The sequence below is a fragment of the Gadus macrocephalus genome, chromosome 14, assembly GCF_031168955.1.
Source record: "Gadus macrocephalus chromosome 14, ASM3116895v1".
Taxonomy (NCBI): Eukaryota; Metazoa; Chordata; class Actinopteri; order Gadiformes; family Gadidae; genus Gadus; species Gadus macrocephalus.
The window spans coordinates 2348266-2368981 of record NC_082395.1 but is presented as its reverse complement, the minus strand read 5'-3'; the positions used below and the strand labels follow the sequence as shown (position 1 = coordinate 2368981).

The following is a 20716-nucleotide window of genomic DNA, read 5'->3' as shown; positions in this document are numbered from 1 at the left end:
GGAGCATCTGTCAACGTTCCCCTTCATACATCTCGTAGCCGTAGCGACGGTTTCTCTACCTCCACAGCTGGAGGAGAGCACAATTGCAGTTCGGAATGGGTCCTTCTTGGGGTCTTTCCAGGTTGGTTTCTGATTTTGAGGGGAACCATCTTCCAGGCCCAGCTGGCCTCGCCCAATACTCTGCAGTACAGCCCCGAGAAAGACTTGCATCTGAGCCAGCAGAGGGCTCATCGGCCTGCTGCTCAGATGGGATGAAGAGGATCCTGCTGTTCAAGACCCACCACCCCTCCACTGGGTGGGCCTTCTCAACAGACCACCTACCTCCCCCCCCCCCCCTTCCATCAAATCCTGTCCCCGTCCTCGGGCTCATTTAAGCGGCACCATTTGTATCTGAACATCACTGCGGACAGTACTGAACGATGTTTAATAATGAGTACGTCAATTGGTACGGCTTGGCTCAGGAGGTAGTGCAACCCGCACTACCCGACTTGTAACCGGAAGGTTGCTAGTTAGAATTCCGGCTGCTCCTTGTCTAGTGCAGCGATTACCTTGAGCAGGACACCTAACCCGAACTGTGTTTAATGCCAAATGTCCTAAATGTAAATAATAGTTTGTTTATACTACTTGTTAATAAAGTCTTTAATTTGTATTTGTTTCACACATGTGTGCGCCTGGTCAGAGTTTGACCATGCATGGGGTTCTTCCTGTGAGTGGTCAGCTTTAACCTGACATTGGGTTCTTCATGTCAGAGTGGTCAGCTTTTAACCTGGCAAATTGTTCTGCATGTGAGTGGTCAGCTTTAACCTGACATTGGGTTCTTCATGAGTGTGGTCAGCTTTTAACCTGGCAAATGGTTCTTCATGTGAGTGGTCAGCTTTTAACCTGGCAAATGGTTCTTCGTGTGAGTGGTCAGCTTTAAACCTGACATTGGGTTCTTCATGCGAGTGGTCAGCTTTTAACCTGACAAATGATTCTGTGTGAGTGGTCAGCTCTTAACCTGACAAATGGTTCTTCATGTGAGATTGGTCAGCTCTTACCCTGACAAATGGTTTCTTCATGCGAATGGTCAGCTCTTAACCTGACAAATGGTTCTCCGTGTGAGTGGTCAGCTTTTAACCTGACATTGGGTTCTTCATGAGTGTGGTCAGCTTTTAACCTGGCAAATGGTTCTTCGTGTGAGTGGTCAGCTTTTAACCTGACAAATGGTTCTTCGTGTGAGTGGTCAGCTTTTAACCTGACAAATGGTTCTTCGTGTGAGTGGTCAGCTTTGAACCTGGCAAATGGTTCTTCGTGTGAGTGGTCAGCTTTGAACCTGACATTGGGTTCTTCATGCGAGTGGTCAGCTTTTAACCTGACATTGGGTTCTTCGTGTGAGTGGTCAGCTTTTAACCTGACATTGGGTTCTTCATGAGTGTGGTCAGCTTTTAACCTGGCAAATTGTTCTTCATGAGTGGTCAGCTTTTAACCTGGTAAATGGTTCTTCGTGTGAGTGGTCAGCTTTGAACCTAACATTGGGTTCTTCGTGTGAGTGGTCAGCTCTTAACCTGACAAATGGAGCCCAATGGAGTCCGATCACAGCACCCCGTCCAATGCACTCATGCGCTGTCAGACATTTGTAATGGGAACCTTCAACGCATGTACAGTGAGAGACAAAGCTAGATTGGTGGAGCTAGCACACTGTGCCGAGGAGCGGGGAGTGGAGATTCTGGGAGTCCAGGAACACGGAAGAGTGCACACTGATGACCAGATCGTTTACCACAAAGTAGAGAGATGCACGTTCATCACCTCGTCTGTGTGGCGAAACGAGGCTCAGGCGGCGTGGGGCTACTGCTGGGCTCTCGGGCGCGTAAGGCTCTCCGTCGGGTTTACCAACACACCGAAAGGATCCTTATCGCAGAGTTCTAATCTAACCCATTAACAACAGTCATAGTCGTTTACTCACCCACCAACGTGGCCCCAACTGAGGAGGCGGAGAAGTTCTTCGAGGACCCGGCAACAGCCGTGCGAGGTGTTCCAGCACACAACTTCCTGGGGGACTTCAACGCAAGGCTCGGACCAGAGGACACACCCTTCCCATACCACGACTCTACCAACCGCAATGGTGCATACCTCACCACCCTTCTCATGGAGCACGAACTACTGGCAGCGAACACCTTGTTCCAGAAAAGACAAGGCAAGAGATGGACCTTCCAGGATCGAGCCACACGTATGATACGCCAACTGGACTATATACTTGTGAGGAGAAAATGGAGGAACTCCATCCTTAAGGCCGAACCATACAGTTCGTTCAGCTCGGTGGGTTCGGACCACCGTGTGGTGTCCATGAGGGTGCGACTGAGCCTCAGGGTCCCCAAGCCTAGTCCCAAGATCCGGCACGATTGGAAGGCATTCGCAAACGATCCTGGCCTTCAAACCAGGTACACTGAGGAAGTCAGGAATCGGTTCCAGCAGCTGGACAAGGGAGCGGAGCCCAGCAGCGAATATGAGATTTGTTGCTGCAAACGAGGAGGCAACCAGGATGTGTGTGCCCGTGTTGGACAGAGCCAGAACCTCCCTGAGGTCCAAACATCCAGAGGTCGTAGCGGCACGAGGAAGTGTGGAGGAAGCACGCCTCAACTTTGAGCGGGAACCAACCACGCAGAGACGTGGGGAACTGAGAGAAGCCAAGCAGCTTCTGTTCAGTACCTACGACAACATCAAGGGGGAGGAACTGATGGAGAAGGTGCGAACGGTGCAGGCTGCGCAAGGCGAAAAACTGTATGGGGAAGCCTGGAGGGTCATCAACGAAATGACTGGGCGGAAAAGGACAGGTTGAAGGTCACAGCCCTGAGGAGAGGATGGCAACCTGGTTCAACCACTTCCGAAGCCATCTGGGTTCAACAGCTGATGGGGCCGAGGAAGAAATTCCACCAGTCCTCCGGAACCTAGACATCGATGATGGTCCATTCACTGTCACTGAGCTAGCCCGGGCGAAAGGCACAGTGAGAGCTGGAAAAAGTGCTGGGCCAGATGGCATACCCCCAGAGGTTTTAAAGAACTGTGACCTCGATGACATCATGCTGGAGTTTTCCAACCAAGCGCTACTGCAAAACAAACTGCCTGAAGTATGGTCTCTCTCCAACATCATCCCAGTGCCTAAATCCGGAGACCTCTCAAAGCCAGACAACTACCGGGGCATCAGCCTGACATGTATCACGGCAAAGATATACAACCGCATGATACTAAACAGGATCAGGAGCGCCATCGACCCTCACCTGAGGGAGAACCAAAATGGCTTTCGCGAGAGGAGAACCACCACAGCCCAGATCCTGGCACTAAGGAGAATGATCGAGGAGGTGAAGGATAACCTGACAGCTGTACTGTGCTTTATCGACTTCAAAAAGGCATTTGATTCGATCCAGAGGCACGATAGTGAAGATCCTTAAGGCCTATGGTGTTCCTCCCAACCTACTCCGGGCTATTGAGACCATGTATGCAGGAACAAGGTCCAAGATGGTTACCCCAGATGGAAGCACTGAGGAGTTTGATATCCTGGCTGGAGTAATGCAAGGGGACACACTAGCCCCCTTCCTCTTCATCATTGTCCTGGATTATGCGCTCAGAAAAGCCATTAGTGGGCGGGAGCAGGGCCTCGGCTTCACCCTAACCCCGAGGAGGTCAAAGCGACACCCTGCAGTTGTCCTGACAGACCTGGACTACGCGGATGACATCAGCCTGCTCTCCAACAACGTGGAGCAAGCACAGGAACTCCTGAAGACTGGTGCTGGAGTGTGCCAAGGTTGGCCTTAGGCTAAACGCCAAGAAAACAAAGGTCATCAACTACAACATCTCATCGGAGCATCAACCGCCAACAACTGGTGGCACTGTGCTGAAGGAAGTCGAGGACTTCAAGTATCTGGGCTCATGGGTCAACTCAACCGAGCAGGACCTAAAGGTGAGGAAGGCACTCGCATGGAGGGCCCTGAACGGCATGACCTGTGTGTGGAACTCCAACCTCCCCCATCAAATCAAACTCAGCTTCTTCAATGCAACGGTAGTCTGTTCTCCTCTACGGCAGCGAATGCTGGTCCCTGAAGCCAACCTTGCAGAAGTCTTTAGACGGGTGCTACACCAGAATGCTGCGTGCAGTACTTAACATCAGCAAGAGTACACATGTTACCAACAGGATCCTGTATGAAGGAATACCAAGGGTGAGTGAGAAAGTAGCTGCCAGGAGAATGAGACTGGCAGGACACTGCCAAAGACACCAAGAGCTGCCAGCCAGCAAATTGGTACTGTGGGAACCAACCCATGGGCATCGGTCTCGAGGACGTCCTAGACTCACATTCGTGGATGTACTCAAGAAGGATGCAGGAGCGCAAAGTACCAATGAACTGGCCAGATGTATGGAGAATCGGGATGACTGGAAGCAACGATGGAGGGCTCGTCTGAGGACGACCTAGAGAAAGCTAACTGTTGGAGCCCTCCAATCCTACCCTTGGCGTCTCTCTTTGGGGAGTCCCTGTCATGGTCCTGAAGGATGTTCCAGTTTGTGTAACTGATGTTACGACAGCCTTTTGAACACTTGGTTCCTTCTGAGGGGGTACATCTACAGAACTGTGTTCTTCAGACGGCACGTTATCCTAGCATGCATCTCTGGTCATCAACACCACACCCAGATCTTTAAGGCAACAATCATGCAATGTGACTGCAACGTTTGGAGGGTAGAAAGGAAGTGGACAAAAGGTGTCTGTAGCTCTGTCAAGGGGAGGCAAGATTAATGGTTTATTTTAGTATGTTTCTCTAAAAAATACTTTATACCTGTAAATATTTAGATAATTTATAAAAGTGGTCTGAGGTAAGGGATATCAGTTTTTACGATATTCTGGTTAAATTTGGTTACCAAACATGATGGTTATAAGATTATTGTACAATTCTAAGCCTTGTTTATTGCTAGTCAATTTGTTTAGATGTGTAGCTAAAATTATTAGTTCTGTACATAAACCAACGGCAACAAACTACTAGATCGACTCAAGGTAAGTCTGTTGGCTGTATTTTGAAATGAGACGATGGACCCCAAGATCTTCATCCTCGTTCAGCTCAAGGTGAGGCGCTGGTTACGTTACTTATTGCTGGTTTGGTTTGTAGTGGAATGTTGGTATTCCAGTTGGAAGGTGTTGAGCTTTCTGCAGAGGTCTGTTAGATGTTTGCAGTTTGTCACCCTCTAATGCTGCAGTGTGCTGTATGAGCTTGCTGTATCCTTTGAGCAAGAGGTGTAGTGCAGAACAATGGAGGCCAATATGGGCACTTAATTTGGTTTCCTTATGGTTGGCATTGATTTCATAAAACATTCTAGCACCAAAATCAGTAGTTGGTTGGCTGTTGAGTCACCTGATCAGGGGAGCTGGAATTATGAGTAGGATTGGCATTTGCGTGACCTCATCACTAACGAGGGTACCCTATTGGGTCATCTGGCAGTACGATCAGGATTGGCATTTGCGTAACCTCATCACTAATGTGTTCACACTATTGGGTCCTCTGGCAGTACCTGATTTCTATCTGTAACCATCTGGCATCTTTGTCTTGTGCTTTAGGTAGGGCATAATTCTAAAACCTTACATTAGTTGACGAATTTCTCTTGCGTTTATAATTTTACCTACGACTTGGCTAACTGCGCTATACTTTTAAGTCAACTGTATACCGAAATACTCTTGCGCGCACATTTTTGAGTCGCGAATAAGATCGGAGCAAATTTGGCGTTTTCATACAACGGAATACGATCATCCCAGCAGCTGAATGTGGCTAAGTATCATTTTACTATTATAGTAACTATTGATTGAACTATTGATGCTAGTGAGGTAAATATCTGGGATGTGAGTCAGTTAAACCCTACCAAATTGCAAGGAATTACTTTTTTACTATACTTTTGTGGCGAACAGTAGTGTCACCTTCCGAAATTAAACAGCTAAAATCATGGAACCATGTCCCACATGCTTATACAGTAATATAGACTAAATAACTGTACAGAGCTGAACTTGTCCCTGTAGTTTGTGTCCCCAGGTGTCTGCCTCCACACCCAGCTCCACACCACCCTGCTGTCACCACTGGTCTAAGAAGTCCATAACGGTTCGGTAAGGGCACATTCAGTTTCAGGGCTTGGGCTGAATAACTTTCTGTAGTTGATGTGGTCTCTACTAGACTTCAGAAGTAAAAGGAATTGTTCAATGTTATCTGCATAAATCAAATGGTATAGTTGGTCAAAAATTGTAATTGTAGCGTAAGAGTTACATTAGAGCATTAAAAAGTTGCTGCATCACCTCCTGTTTCTGGTGGTTGTTACGTGTGATGTTATCTTGCCGTTATGATGTCATTTTTTTTAAACTGATGAATGTTGTTGGTCACAGTGGGGGGGGGGGGCAACTCCAGAACTTGCCTTCTTGAAAATGTATGATGCAATTGTGATTGGTTCAGTACCTTCATTGTGTGGAAGTTTGCCTTTCTTAAGACAGCCAACCTGTATGTCTCTAGTTAATAAATAAAGCTACTAAGTCATAGCACAGTTATTTAGTTATAGCACGTTGTCTTCCGAGATTGAATCACATGTACATCCTGTACGAAACAAGAAGGCTGTGAACGTTTTTATAAAGATGCTGTCTGACTTCACAGGATCTCCTGGGCAAGGCATCGGGCGCCAGGAAGGACCGAGGCTGATCACCAAGCTGTTCTGAAACGCCAAAGGCCAGAGATTATTATCTTAGTTTTTTGTTTTTCCTTATTAGTAGTTCTGATTTTAATTCTGTTATTTGAGGTAATATCTTGGGTGATCCGAGTAGTGAGCTGTTTTTGCCCCTATTGCTGCTACTATAGTTTATACATGACTCAATACGATGACATGTAAACTTAAAGTTTCATATTTGTTACCGCTTTACAAGTGCAAGGGTTTTTGTTACCAGATGTTTTGACCGAGCTATCACTGTTACCAGACATTGTGGTGAAACCGTCTTATTGTTTTCCAGAATAGGAGCCGTGGTGGAGGGCAGCTAATGGCGATCGGAGCTGGAGGACCTGCTGGGGAAGGACATCCCTCATGGGGGTCAAGACATCCGTCTCCGAGGTGATTATCACACTCGCCTCAATGCAATATAGAGTACTACTACTACTACTACTTCCGCTAAACAAGCCATTTAACCTCTCCTACATCCGTCTCTTCAGCCATCCTTTTGACCAGAATTATTTTGGGAACTATTTTAGAACTTTTCCCTAGGTTTATATTTTTATTTAGCCTCCAAATAATTTCTGCTCTAGATGTGAAGGCTGCAGAGGACCCAACCTGTATGTCTCTAGTTAATAAATAAAGCTACTAAGTCATAGCACAGTTATTTAGTTATAGCACGTTGTCTTCCGAGATTGAATCACATGTACATCCTGTACGAAACAAGAAGGCTGTGAACGTTTTTATAAAGATGCTGTCTGACTTCACAGGATCTCCTGGGCAAGGCATCGGGCGCCAGGAAGGACCGAGGCTGATCACCAAGCTGTTCTGAAACGCCAAAGGCCAGAGATTATTATCTTAGTTTTTTGTTTTTCCTTATTAGTAGTTCTGATTTTAATTCTGTGATTTGAGGTAATATCTTGGGTGATCCGAGTAGTGAGCTGTTTTTGCCCCTATTGCTGCTACTATAGTTTATACATGACTCAATACGATGACATGTAAACTTAAAGTTTCATATTTGTTACCGCTTTACAAGTGCAAGGGTTTTTGTTACCAGATGTTTTGACCGAGCTATCACTGTTACCAGACATTGTGGTGAAACCGTCTTATTGTTTTCCCAGAATAGGAGCTGTGGTGGAGGGCAGCTAATGGCGATCGGTGCTGGAGGACCTGCTGGGGAAGGACATCCCTCATGGGGGTCGAGACATCCGTCTCCGAGGTGATTATCACACTCGCCTCAATGCAATATAGAGTACTACTACTACTACTTCCGCTAAACAAGCCATTTATCCTCTCCTACATTCGTCTCTTCAGCCATCCTTTTGACCAGAATTATTTTGGGAACTATTTTAGAACTTTTCCCTAGGTTTATATTTTTATTTAGCCTCCAAGTAATTTCTGCTCTAGATGTGAAGGCTGCAGAGGACCCACCAGGATCCCCTTGGAGGACAGCGATGGGACTGCTTGAGGTCTTTGGAAGGTAAATGACAGCTGTTGGTCAACATTGAATTCTCAATCTCGTCCTGTGACAACCAGTAGTGCACTCTTGAATTCACACTGCTAGATTTCAGATAAAAAAATGACTGAAGATGCTTGGTCCTACACAATGGTTTCCAGAGTACCTATGTTGGGGCAGGTTTCAAATACTAAAACAAATCTATTTCTTTCCTCATCTTTTACACTCCATCCAGCACTTCAGTTCAGAATGCCTTCCAAAGAATGAAGCCCAACCCCCATGGCTCAGCTAATGGCGTTCAGCGGACCAGGAACCCCGAGACCTGACGGAGGAGCCGTGCATCTGGAGGAACACCATGAGGCTACCTGCTAAGTATGACTCGTAAGTTGGCATAAACTGTAGTCTACTCCAAGACATTCAAGCAAACTAACTGATACCAGACTGCCCATACCAGTGCTGTGTCTTACCAGACCATCAAACTACCACTGATACAAGAACGCTCAAACCACTGCTATTACCAGCCAACTGCTGATGCATGTTACCATAGCAGCAAAACTACCACTGTGATGGTTGCCAGACATTGAGGCCAAACTACCTCCGTTTGTTACGCCCAGACTTCCACGAGGAGGGGGGCTGGCGGCTGGAGGACCTCCCTGCTGTTGGGGCGAGTGACACCCAACTCTACAGGGCTGACCACGGAGGAGAGAGCTGAAGCTGTGCATCCTGAAGGTGAATCTGGTACTGATGGTGCTGATACTGGGCAGGATGGGGTGTTGGGCTCTCCATCAGATGGTACTGGGCTCCAACCCCAAGGCAGAATACATTTAATGACATGCGTCAGAATGCATGTCATCACAAGTCTCTTTGGATAAGAGGGTCTGCTAAATAACTGAATGTCGTCTCATTTTGAATAATGTCAATGATCGATGTCATCTGTTTTGGCAAGGCGCGGTTGAAGTGCTGTGTTCAGTCTGGGAAGGACACACCTGAGCTGTTCCACAACTGAATCTCTTAACCGCTAAAGCCCTTCAGGTCAGTAGTCCTCTGCTGAAGATTACATGAGCTAGGATAATGTGTTAATTAACTACAGTTGTAATAACCTGTTATATTTCAGTGACCAACAAATGGTGCCTCATCACAGCTCAACATCGCTGGCCTGTGGATTCATCTCCTACACTCACACAACGTGACTTTGTAACCATCTGTTGCACGTTGGGATGCTAACGTGTTCCACCAGGGGTTCCTTCCTTCCCACCGTGGGAGTGTTCCTTGTCCTTCGAGGAGTTAGGGTTCAGTGTTAGGGACAGAGTTAGGGAGAGATGGTTGAGTCCTGGCTGGTTCACGATGAACCGCTCTGATGGTTTTTCAAATTGTGTTTGGATGCAACGCTTTGCCAAAATGTTTTAATGTACAAACACTCACATAAACATGCATAAAATGTATACCAAGTGTGTTTATAAAATGAATTCCGATAAAATCCTACCTGTTTGTGTGGCTTTTTATTACCATAAAACAATTTTCTCTAACCTTAATTTCCCCAATTTTACATGTATAGCCGTAATCACCATTAGTCTCAAAGGGCTGAACAGGCCATATATTTATGACTCCCCCCTTTACCCTAGCCCCCACAAGCGCAAGAAAACTCCCTTGAATTTGCATAGAAGAAATCCCAACTGCTCTAACCTTAAAGGGGACATATTGTACCACCAGGTGTGGGTGTGATTAGCCTTACAAGCCGTTTCGAAATTCTGCCCCATATGACATAACTAGTGGGCGTGTCCACCTAGATGTGTGCTGGATAGATGAGCAACGCTTACTTCAGTCCACTGGGTAGGCTGGTAGACTGATCTATCCAGCACACATCTAGGTGGACACGCCCACTAGCAGATTTTCGAAACGGCTTGTAAGGCAAATCACACTCACACCTGGTGGTATAATATGTCCCCTTTAACCTTATCTTAATGTCCCCCGTCCCCTATCTACCCTTATCTTTACTTCCCTTCTCCCTAAACTCCTCTCTACCTTAACCTCCCCTCTACCCTAACCTCTTCTCTACTTGAACCTGCCCTCATCTTAAACTGCCCCTTCCCTAACCTTAAGATCCCCTCTATCCTACCTTCCCCTCCCCTCTACCCTCAGCTTAACCTCAACTCTACTTTAACCCTCCCTCCTACCCTCTAGCCTAACCTTTCTACTCCTCCCCTCCCACTATTTATACTTTTCTCCTTCATTAATTTACTTTTTTAAACGATCGTGATGTACGTGGAGTATAATATATGATTAAATATGAGTGTAAAAATGACTGAAATCCATGAGAAATGGAAGGTTTCATGACCATTTAAGGGGCGGATACAGTTGCTTGGCATAGCTTTAGGCGAGCAGTCTCTCACCACTTAGTTTAGGGCACATCGTTCAGATGACGCTCTAGTGAGGTACACAATGGCCTTTGTTAATGCTGCTAATGGTTGGGAAAGAGGGAGTTTTTGCAATGGGTCTATTTCCATTGACACTGATTTGAGTTGCCTCATTTCTCTTTGTCGCTGCTACCCTCTACAAATAGCTTTCTCTCTTCTATCACCAGTCACTAATCAACCGCAACCACCATTACATTCAGGTTCGATCCAGTGGCGCCCCCTAGCGGTGCTCTTAGGCCATCGGTGTCCTGCTAATCTCCGCCATGTTTATATCTCTCTGGCTCCCTGTACTGGCTCTCTGTGGAGCTCGCTGGCACCCTTTACTGCCTCTCTATGGGGGAGGAGAGAGACTTACGGTCACAGGGGAATGCGGCAGTTATTAATGCCTTCATAAACTGGAGTGTACGGTTCTCTAACAGCATGGTGCACAAACGTTAATTAGAAACACGATTTGGTGAACAGTTATTGATAGTACTTTGCTTGCTGTGTTTGGTGTAATTGATTCCAGTACGAGCCTAGCACTACGCGGCCAAGCAGAACACACCCCCGGGCCCCGGAAAGCTGGACGCATAGCTTCGGTTTAACAAGTGATTGCAGGGAGTTGCATTGGCTGTGTTAACATCGGTGCCTCTTGGAAGAAGTGGGCCAGATTTTAGCCCAGGAAAGACAACGGGGGGGGGGGGGGGGGGGGGGGAAAGAGAGGTGGCTGGGCGTGAGGCATAGGCTAATGAAGGAAAAACTGACTTACTCTGGTTCGTCTTCGTTCTCCTCTTCCAGGATGTTGGGCAGTCTTTTCAAAACAAACAGGCAGAATTATAGGAGTCGCACCGGAGAAGGTGTTGACCCTGAAACTCTGTGGCATCACATTGGGTGTGAATGTGTACACGAGTTTCCCTTTGTGTTAGCACTACGTGTGTATATGTCTTTGTGTGTGTGTGCGTGCAGCAACCAAACATTCCTACATAGCGCTTTTGTTTACAGACCACTGCTCACCTTATTATAAGCCCCACCACCCCACCACCATCATCCTCATTCTCCACCTCCATCCTCATCACCATCCCCATCACCACCATCACCACCATCATAGACCCCCCCCCCCCCCCCATCAGTACAGCGATCACATCCATCACACGGACCTACACGGAGCAGCAGCATGGGTTTGTGGCTGTAGTGAGAGCGTTCAGAGGAAGGCGTGGCTTACTGTTCGCCGGCCTCCGGAGGCGGGTCCTCCACGAGGATGGCGGCGCGCTGCTCCTCCTCCAGCTGCCTCACCGCCGCCTCGGCCGCCCTCCAGGCCATGTCCTCCGCCATGCGGGCCGCCTCCAGGCGCTCCCGCTGCAGCCTGGGGGGGGGGGGCACAGGGGGTCAGGGGCCGCGGAGGTGCCTCTGCGCTTTGAGTACCGTGAGGCTCAACACGGCAGTGGAGGTCAGTGGAGCAGCTTTTGTGTTTTTTTTTTATCCTCAGCATCTTATTCATAGTAAATCTGTGTTCTGGAATGGGCTGATGCGGTGTTAGTGCGGTTCAAGTGACACCTAGGTCACTTTCAAGAGCTTCAACACCCATTTGTACATCTAGGGTCGATAACGTATTCCCCCGTCTTGTAAAAAAGGAGGAGGAGGACACCTCACTAATAGCATGAATAATTCATGCAGGGGAAGGGAAGGACAGCAGTGTTAAGATATGATGAGACGGGATTACTTTATTAATCAGTGACAGAATCGAAGCGACTGATTGGTGTTATGAGCAGCTCCTCACCGCTCCTCCATCTGGGCCAACATGGACGGCTCCGCCTGGCCCTCCATGGTGCCAGTCTGTGTCCCCGCATCTTCCGCCGGCAACTCCTTCCAAATAGCAACACAACTTTTAATATGTGTAAATATTTTTTAAGAGTAAAAGAATTACAATTTACAAGTCCTACATATGTTGCTCTCTCTCCGTCTGTCTGTCTGTCTGTGTCTGTCTGTCTGTCTGTCTGTCTGTCTGTCTGTCTGTCTGTCTGTCTGTCTGTCTGTCTGTCTCACTTTTTCTCGCTCGCTCTCTCTCTCTCTCTCTCGCTATTTCTCTCACTATTTCTCTCTCTCTCTCTCTCTCTCTCTCTCTCTCTCTGTGTGTTTGGGGGACAGTTCATCAGAGCCATGCCCTGTGGTCGTACCTGGTTCTCCTGGGGGGGCTGCTGGACCCGCTCCTTCCGGTCCCAGTCTGGGTCCACCTCCTCCAGGACCATGTCTGATGGGTCCTGGACTATGATGACTGCACATCACACAGGAGGCGGCAGGATTATACTGGGTCTTGTTGGAATCTGTGTGTGTGGTGTCTGTCTGTGCAGTTATTAGTGTTTGTGTGTGTAGGTACGATTTTTGTGTGTGTGTGTGTGTGTGTGTGTGCACAGTTTGTGTGTATGTGTCTGCACGGTGTGTGTGTGTGTGTGCTTCTAATATGTGGTATGTTATGAGCAAAAGCTCTGTTTACCCCACTATGGCATCTGTGTTTGAGTCATAGGCCTAAAGCCTTCTTGGTCTTCCAAACGCTAAAATGAAATATGTTTTCAGAACATTCAGCCAGAATAGCGTTTACATAAAGTCGACAACAGCTAGAGTCAGTTAGTCAGCAGTGCAAGCTTGTAGTACACATCTTTTAATTGGAGAGAATGACAGTAAACACATTCTCACAGAGCATTATTTGCAGTAAACATTTTTCAGGCATGTTCTTGAAAATAGTGCGATGAAGTTCAATGTAACAACATTTCAAAGTGACACATTAAAAATATTTCTGAAGAACAGTCGACTACGATGTCTTAATTATGATGTGTCTGAATCTTTAGAATTTTGTGATATATTATTTCTAAGAAGTGTAATGTAATGTATTAGAAGTGACAGTTCAATGTATTGATTGATTGACTGATGGGTTGATTACTTGATAGGTGCAAAAAAAATAATTTATAAATTCATACATCATACATCAATATGAGCTGCCTGGTATGTAAAGTAACTTTACATTGCATATTTTTTACACTTGATAATCATTGACATCAATTAGCTAAAAACAAATTACAATTTGTAATAACTAAATAAAGAGGGACATATTAAATGGTGTATTTCGATTTTTTTCTCGAACATTAACATGTCCTATTGCAACTGTATCTCGATCTGGAGATATCACAGTGGATTATCTTGGTCACTATCGTGTTACATAATGTACATAAACAACATACAGGATATACTTAGCTGTGGGCGTATTTTAAACCATTATAGCCTAACATAGTAATTTACTATGGCAAATAAGAGTAAATAACTGCTTAGTATAGATGGTGCAGGTGTCTGTAGAAACTGGCTCCATTGTGCGATTGTCTTGCTTGCTCTGCTAAAGTGCGTCTGTCTCTGAGTGAAGGACTCTGTCCAACCCTGTCTTCTCCTTTAATTTAAGGGGCTCTCATGGCTCCTGAAACAGAATGAGAAGAGGAGCCTGGGTTAGAGTCGTCCTCACTGCTTGACTTCTAAGACCTTCTCTGTTTATGCACCAGCAACGAACCCATCTGCCAATCAGTCACCTCCGCATGTGAAGCTCTTCAATTCTCTTTTAGATTGATTAATATTGAACATGCCTCGCCTGAGTCCTATTTTATGAAGTGGTAGAGGCTGTTTGGTACTGAATGTGGCGCTAGTGTGTTTGAACATTAGCCAGCAGCATTGTACTTACTGTTCTCCACTCCATCGTTGTTGTCCTGCAACAGAAGACAAACGGTACGTTAACACAGGAATGCTGATAAACATTACTTATTGTCATTTTGCAACGAATCCACAAGATGGACGTACCTTCTTCAGCACAGGTTGGGGCAGCATGCGACCAATGCCTCCAACGATCCAGCCTACCACACTGGAGGGAAGGTCAACATTACACAATGTCTGGTATAGTGGTTAAGGGCACAATGTTCCCTCTGGAACAGTGGACCTTTAAACATGCAGGGCGGGAGTGAATCCAACCCCATTTAGCTGAACTAGCCTAACATCTTGCTCGTTGGAAACAGGGTTTTAGAGTATTATTTTGTGCTTAGCTGTTACAACACGGCAGTTAAACTGAAATAAAGCACCTCGTTGTACACTAAAGTTTGGAAGAAGGCGCTCGGTCTAATACATGCCATCATGTCTCCTATAAAACCATCGGTTTCCATGTACGAACCGCTCACTCGGATTCTGAAGAGAAATAAAGCGAGATGTATGTCTGCTTTACCACACGAGTTGAAATCACTCGTGAGCAGAAGGCTGTGGTGCTTACTTCTCCGTGTCGCCCGCCGGAGCTGGAGCCTCCTCAGCTGGGGAGAAGAAGAGGAGACACTTTGTCTCAGTAACGGCCCGCCGCCCCTGACTCATTAACAGAGCCCGCTTTTTGCTTAGCAGCCACTATGGCCTCATTGCTCATGGGGTGCTGGAGCTACAGGATTAGGTAACACCACGGACGACCGCGGGGGGAGAGAGGGCCTGGCCGTGTACCTTTCTTTTGACTCTGGGCCGCGCCTTCGTGGGGGACGTGGATGTAGATCTCGGGCCGGGGGACCACCTTCTCGATGCCTTGCTTCAGCCACTCCATCATCCTGTTGGGGACGCACATGTGCACGTTCACATGCACATGTACACATGGCCAGATATGCATTATCCCCACTGTCCTATCTCTTGAGGAGGGTCAGACAGCACTGTCCCCTCTACCTCTGCCAGCTTAGCTACTGACCTGGGCTGCAGTTGGAGAGGCTTTTCCTCCTCCTCCTCTGGCTCAGATTCCACCTCCACCACGGGGATGTGGGCGAGAGGCTCAGCATCTAGAGAGAGAGAGAGAGGGGGAGAGGGGGAGAGGGAGAGGGAGAGAGGGGAATAGGGGGAGGGAGAGAGGGAGGGGGAGAGGGGAATAGGGGGAGGGAGAGAGAGAGGGAAATAGGGAGAGGGAGAGGAATAGGGGGAGGGAGGGAGAGAGGGAGGGGAATAGGGAGAGGGAGGCGGAGGGAGAGAGGGGAATAGGGGAAGGGAGGGAGAGAGGGGAATAGGGAAAGGGAGGCATAGGGGAAGGGAGGGAGAGAGAGAGGGGGAGGGAGGAATAGGGGAAGGGAGGGAGAGAGAGGGAGGAATAGGGGAAGGGAGAGAGAGAGGGAGGAATAGGGGAAGAGAGAGAGGGTGAGGGAGAGAGAGGAATAGGGGAAGGGAGGAATAGGGGGAGGGAGAGAGAGAGAGGGAGGAATAGGGAGAGAGGGAGAGGGAGAGGGAGAGAGGAATAGGGGAAGGGAGGTAGTGTTTACAGCCAATATATACCTTCAATGAGAGTTATTTGCACATGATGGATGCATGTTCTTCTCACCTGGTACATCTGCGACGTAATGCACCTAAAGGAGAAGCAACCACTTTTCAAAATCAAGATGACATCACTTTTGAGAGAAAACATTTAAAAAAAGTTGACCTTCTATGGTGCATAACAATAATTCAGCCAGCCACACAAAGGGTGCATTCTTTAGTCCATGAATCGGGAGGTTTTCCTTCAGTACCTCCGTCACGTCGTCCTCTTGCTCTGGCTGCTTCTTGTACTTCTCATCTGGCTGCGGCACCACTTTTTCAATCCCTTGGACAATCCAGCCCATCACACCTTGACTGTAAAAAACGGGATAACCAAGAACATTTCCGTGATGAACAAGAATCCCTCAGACGCTGTACACTAGAGGGTGCTGTAGGGTCAAGCAAAAGCAGTAGTGGCAGTAGTGAAAAAAGCTTAGTAGCCAAACGTGAAGCCTATGTGATTCTGTGTGAATTTGAGCCCCCAAAACAAACAAGGTATAAGGGAGAGTGCCAAAATACAAACCCTGCGCATAGTATTGCCTACTATGGACATTGGCCTAAGGATAAAGGATTGCCCCCATGCTGACACTAAAAGCCGAAAGCACCAATAATGTAACAATGGTTTGCTTACATTCACTGATGAGTGTTTAGACTAACTTTTTTTACAGTATGTATCAGTGTGATTGATGATCGCTTGGATTTCTGAACGGCTCTGCTATTTAGACCTATAGCTTTGCCTGGTATACTGTAGCGCTAATGTAAAAGCTTTTGCTCTGCATAATTACTTACTTTGGCTCCGGATTGCTGTTTTTCCAGAGATAAAAGACATGTAACTCATACAGAGATATCACGGACTGTACTAATAATCACATTGACTATGTTTAGATGTGCACACAACTGACAAATGTAGGCTACACACACACACACACACACACACACACACACACACACACACACACACACACACACACACACACACACACACACACACACACACACACACACACACACAGAGGAATGTTACCTGATTTTCTCATTTTCTTCCTGAACATAAAGAAAGAAACATGATATCATTGTCACAGTTGGGATTGCAAATCTCTCTCTCTCTCTCTCTCTCTCTCTCTCTCTCTCTCTCTCTCTCTCTCTCTCTCTCTCTCTCTCTCTCTGTGTGTTAGCTAGTACAGTGCAACACCTTGAGCCATGGGGGCTGAACGCACCTTGTTATCAGGCTTGGCGAGTCCTGCAGGCTGGGGGAGAGCGTGGGCCAGGCTGTGGGAGATCCATGTCAGAACCCTGGGCTGGGCACTAGGATGGGAAGGAACACAGGAGCTGAGCAAATCAATATTACATAGCACACATTCTTTTAATTATTTGAAAACAACTGCACTGCAGCATTAAGTGCCTTATCAGGTGCGCACACTCTCAGAAGTGGTGTTAAAACGTCTCTTTAATAATTATGTTGTTTTTTTGGTGAACAAGGTTTGCACTCAAGATATCGTGGCTCGCATTTACCAAAAAAGCACCCGAATCAGAAATTAAACACTAATGTAAAGTATTAATTTTATTTCCTCATTGTTTTTTTTTTAATTATACTCATGGTGATCATTTACCCAAATAAGTAATTTGGGTGTAGCCTACAGAATGAAAAAAGCGGTCTGGTCTTTACTTTGTTTGCCATTGCAAAGCTGAAGCTATTTCTCAACGTGTTCAAAACGCGTCTCATACTGTTCTGAACATACTGTTCTTCAGATGTGGGGACATTTTGCACGGCCCAAACACCGCCACACCATCTCAAGTCTCCTGGCGGATTAGCCAGACTGACTTTGAGCTAATGACGGCAAAACAAGCCCTATCTTTTAATGTGTGCAGAGTCAGACTTCCCTGCTCCTGATCCTATCACAGGGAGACCATTTGTCTGGAAATCCCTCTAAGTCCGGGAGCAGAAAGTCCACAGGGTAGCAGCCATTTCAGTGACGCTATTGGATAAAACCCCCGTAAAAGTTTTGTATGCCTGGGTTTGAGAGTCCAATGGGTCCCAATGGGTGCTCAACCATTGAAATTGCTGAGGGTAAAATAAGTCGACATAATAAAGAAAGAACAAAAAATTACTCATAACATTTGTTCTCTGTTTGGCCTGTCGAGGGAATCAAAGTGGAAACGTCCGTGGATTCTTTTTGGACTCATGAGCGAGGCCGCCTCTGACAAGGAAGTTAACTCATGCATGCACGGCAGTTCAAACTTTGTGCACTCTGCTTGTGCACAGCAAGATGCTAAATACTGGGGACTATCTCTTTAATTAATATTTATTAAGACTCACCTGCTGTCCTCAGACGCCTCCTCTTCTTTTAGTGTCACTGCTGTCAAAGGCAACACATGATTTATTTGAGTTATTTTCCCTAGTCTGCCATATGCGAGGAGAAAAGATTCAATATATATTATTTCTGAACCTTTTTTGCTTTCTTCCTTGAATGTCACCTTCTTCTCCTGTTGATTAAAAAAATATAAAATAAATTGTTTTTGTAAAACACTATGAGGGGAAGTGGACACGTCTGCAAGGCTGCAAGACAGCTAAAGGAGTCTACACATCAAAGAAATCAGGAGATTGGCCTCCGCATCAGACTTCATGGCCACGGTCGCAAACAAAATGCAGACTACCTGAACACATTTCAATTATAGCGAGGAAGGGGGACATCTCTTAGTGCAGGGAGAAGGTATACAAATGCCTTTTCAAGTGGCTAGTAGTTAAAAACAAGGCTTATGTAATTTGTATATCATTACGATTCATATTTCCCAGACAAATACATACACACACGCACAGCACACACAGATAGGATGTGGACTGAGTACTTACAGCTGCAGAAGGCCGTGCTTCTGGTTTCTCCTCGCAGGCCTCTGGGGGCTGGGGAACCACTTTACCCACCCAGCTTAACATCCTGAAAGCACCCCAAAACACATTCCTTTTATGCCAGCTTTATGCCAACGTTGGGGTTTTACACACTCACATAATCACTGCACTTAAAACACATTACGCTGTCTAAATGCAGCAGCACCAAACTCTGCCACTCATGTTTTAATAAAAAGAAGAAGAGAAGAAATCACGAATACAAAACCACTTTATAACGGAACGCGCACACTGTTTCAGCCCCTGGGCTACGCACAACGCGTGGCTGGGATTTTGTGTCGCTAAGTGTCACTCTCAATTAATGCTGAGCTTCTGTAACCTCGATCACACCACTCGGGTACGGTGTGAACACACACATGGAGAACACCTCCAAGGGCTTCTGTCGCCATCGACTGCTCACAGTAGAAGCAGCAGATTTCAGTTTTAAATCTGCCCGCTACAAAAAAGCTTGCAGTTCAAAAAAAGCCTCGCGTTTTGAACAGATCAATAACCTGCAGACGACATCCACATTATTCCTGGGCTGTTTTCCTTTTTTAGGAAGCGAGATTGAGAGCCAACTCAACAGATAGGGCAGATGGTCCTCCTGTTGCTGCCTGCTCGTAACTGCTCACCTACACCTAAGCACCGTAGCCAGTGGCAATCGCTTAATTCCTGTAGCCAGCGCACATTACAAGCCGAGAGCAAAGCACTTGACAGCAAAACCACGGTCCACGCAGTAGGCCAACTCTCCCCCCATACACCACAAAAGACCTGAATATTTTCCCTTGAGCGTATTTTTTCGCAACAGCGTGAAACTTTTTTACACGGCCTGTGGGAAGCAGGGGAGCGGGCTGTTGATTAGCATGGGAAATGAGATAATATGGAAGGTCAGGGGACGGCGGTTGTAGCTACGAGCCTTCAAAGTAGTGGGGTGGCTCTCTCTCTCTCTAGGGGGGGTCTAAGCTTACCTGTGGGCTTCAGTAGGGGTCCAGCATCACAGAGGCTGCGAGACTATGAGCCACGAAGGATCGGGGCGATGTGGGAGGATTATAACGCACTGGCTCCTGCTAACAGGATTAGCCGCTGAAGGACAGAGCAGGCCAGGAAGGAAGCTTAGATTAGTGTCGCAGCATCTGAAGAAGCGGCTTCATGGGGGGAAAACCTGAAGGCAGCAGCCGTTTCCTCAGCGCGTCACGCTCAACTTCCCCCAGTTTTCATGGAACTCCTCAGGGAGTAAGGGGAGGATTTGTGCTTTGATAATTAGCTCATTTGAAATAGATATCGTATAGATTTTGCGGATTGACATGCTGTTTCGTATAAGCATGAGAACCACAGTGGCTTTGATGGAAGACAAACCTCCTCAGTCCATTCATTTAAAATGTGAGAGTGATTTGCATTTCGACAAGGTTCTGTGTTGACTGAACCGTACTACATGTCTTGTTGATGCAGAGATCATCAGCAATCGAACAAAACACAATTGTTGTTTTGTTGACAGCTCCCCCTCAATATGCGTCATCCAGTCATAGCATTTGGGGGGGATGGACAGGTGTGTGTCCATTAAAGGGCGACCTATGATCTAACATAATACCCATCCGATGTAAACACGCTGACCAACCAATAGGTGCAGTTTGCAATTTCCTCTGCACTATTGAGTCGAGCTGCTCGCTCGGCACAAATACAATACGAAAAACACCAAGAACATCAAGGACAAAGATAACAACATTAGGGCTGCAGAGACATATTGGGTCAGTTTCAGAATTGGATGGAAACATGAAACAGTCCTTTGTATAGCTCTTGGAAAAGATCAATACAGAGTTTGGACAGATTTATCGGGATGACAGCTGGATGGAGAGACGGATGATGCTTGTTTGTTTTGGGATTGTGTCTCCATATGGGTTTTCACCAACGTTTGGACTATTCAGTTATTTTACCGAGAAAGAACGCAAGCATTCCACCTTACG

The 20716-nt window shown here is 46.7% G+C and overlaps 1 protein-coding gene and 1 long non-coding RNA gene across 5 annotated transcripts in view; one reads left to right on the top strand and one right to left on the bottom strand.

Annotated features, from left to right (window-relative positions):
- The window catches only part of cngb1a (cyclic nucleotide gated channel subunit beta 1a), a 36251-nt gene extending 16361 nt beyond the window's left edge, over positions 1 to 19890 (bottom strand). Inside the window, exons 1-18 of one of the 3 annotated variants that reach the window (XM_060070620.1) lie at positions 19724 to 19890; positions 18726 to 18807; positions 18322 to 18358; positions 18192 to 18231; positions 17092 to 17179; positions 16899 to 16918; positions 16664 to 16678; positions 16087 to 16189; positions 15903 to 15927; positions 15285 to 15372; positions 15050 to 15150; positions 14835 to 14871; positions 14375 to 14435; positions 14259 to 14283; positions 12715 to 12812; positions 12318 to 12403; positions 11763 to 11903; positions 11310 to 11351 (exon numbers count right to left, since the gene is read on the bottom strand). In XM_060070620.1, coding sequence (XP_059926603.1) covers positions 11310 to 11351; positions 11763 to 11903; positions 12318 to 12403; positions 12715 to 12812; positions 14259 to 14283; positions 14375 to 14435; positions 14835 to 14871; positions 15050 to 15150; positions 15285 to 15372; positions 15903 to 15927; positions 16087 to 16189; positions 16664 to 16678; positions 16899 to 16918; positions 17092 to 17179; positions 18192 to 18231; positions 18322 to 18358; positions 18726 to 18806 — 1088 coding nt within the window. In that variant the 5' untranslated portion in view covers position 18807; positions 19724 to 19890. The remainder of the gene's footprint in view (positions 1 to 11309; positions 11352 to 11762; positions 11904 to 12317; positions 12404 to 12714; positions 12813 to 14258; positions 14284 to 14374; positions 14436 to 14834; positions 14872 to 15049; positions 15151 to 15284; positions 15373 to 15902; positions 15928 to 16086; positions 16190 to 16663; positions 16679 to 16898; positions 16919 to 17091; positions 17180 to 18191; positions 18232 to 18321; positions 18359 to 18725; positions 18808 to 19723) is intronic. The other 2 variants (XM_060070622.1, XM_060070621.1) reach the window with 2 other exon arrangements.
- Positions 7467 to 9622, top strand: LOC132471528 (uncharacterized). 2 transcript variants are annotated; one of them, XR_009528857.1, is made up of 6 exons: positions 7467 to 7910; positions 8099 to 8171; positions 8383 to 8519; positions 8762 to 8876; positions 9094 to 9179; positions 9262 to 9622. It is a non-coding gene; the product is annotated as an uncharacterized LOC132471528 (long non-coding RNA). The 2 variants fall into 2 exon arrangements; XR_009528856.1 differs by having other exon boundaries at positions 8383 to 8528.
- Positions 19891 to 20716: the final 826 nt, after the last annotated feature.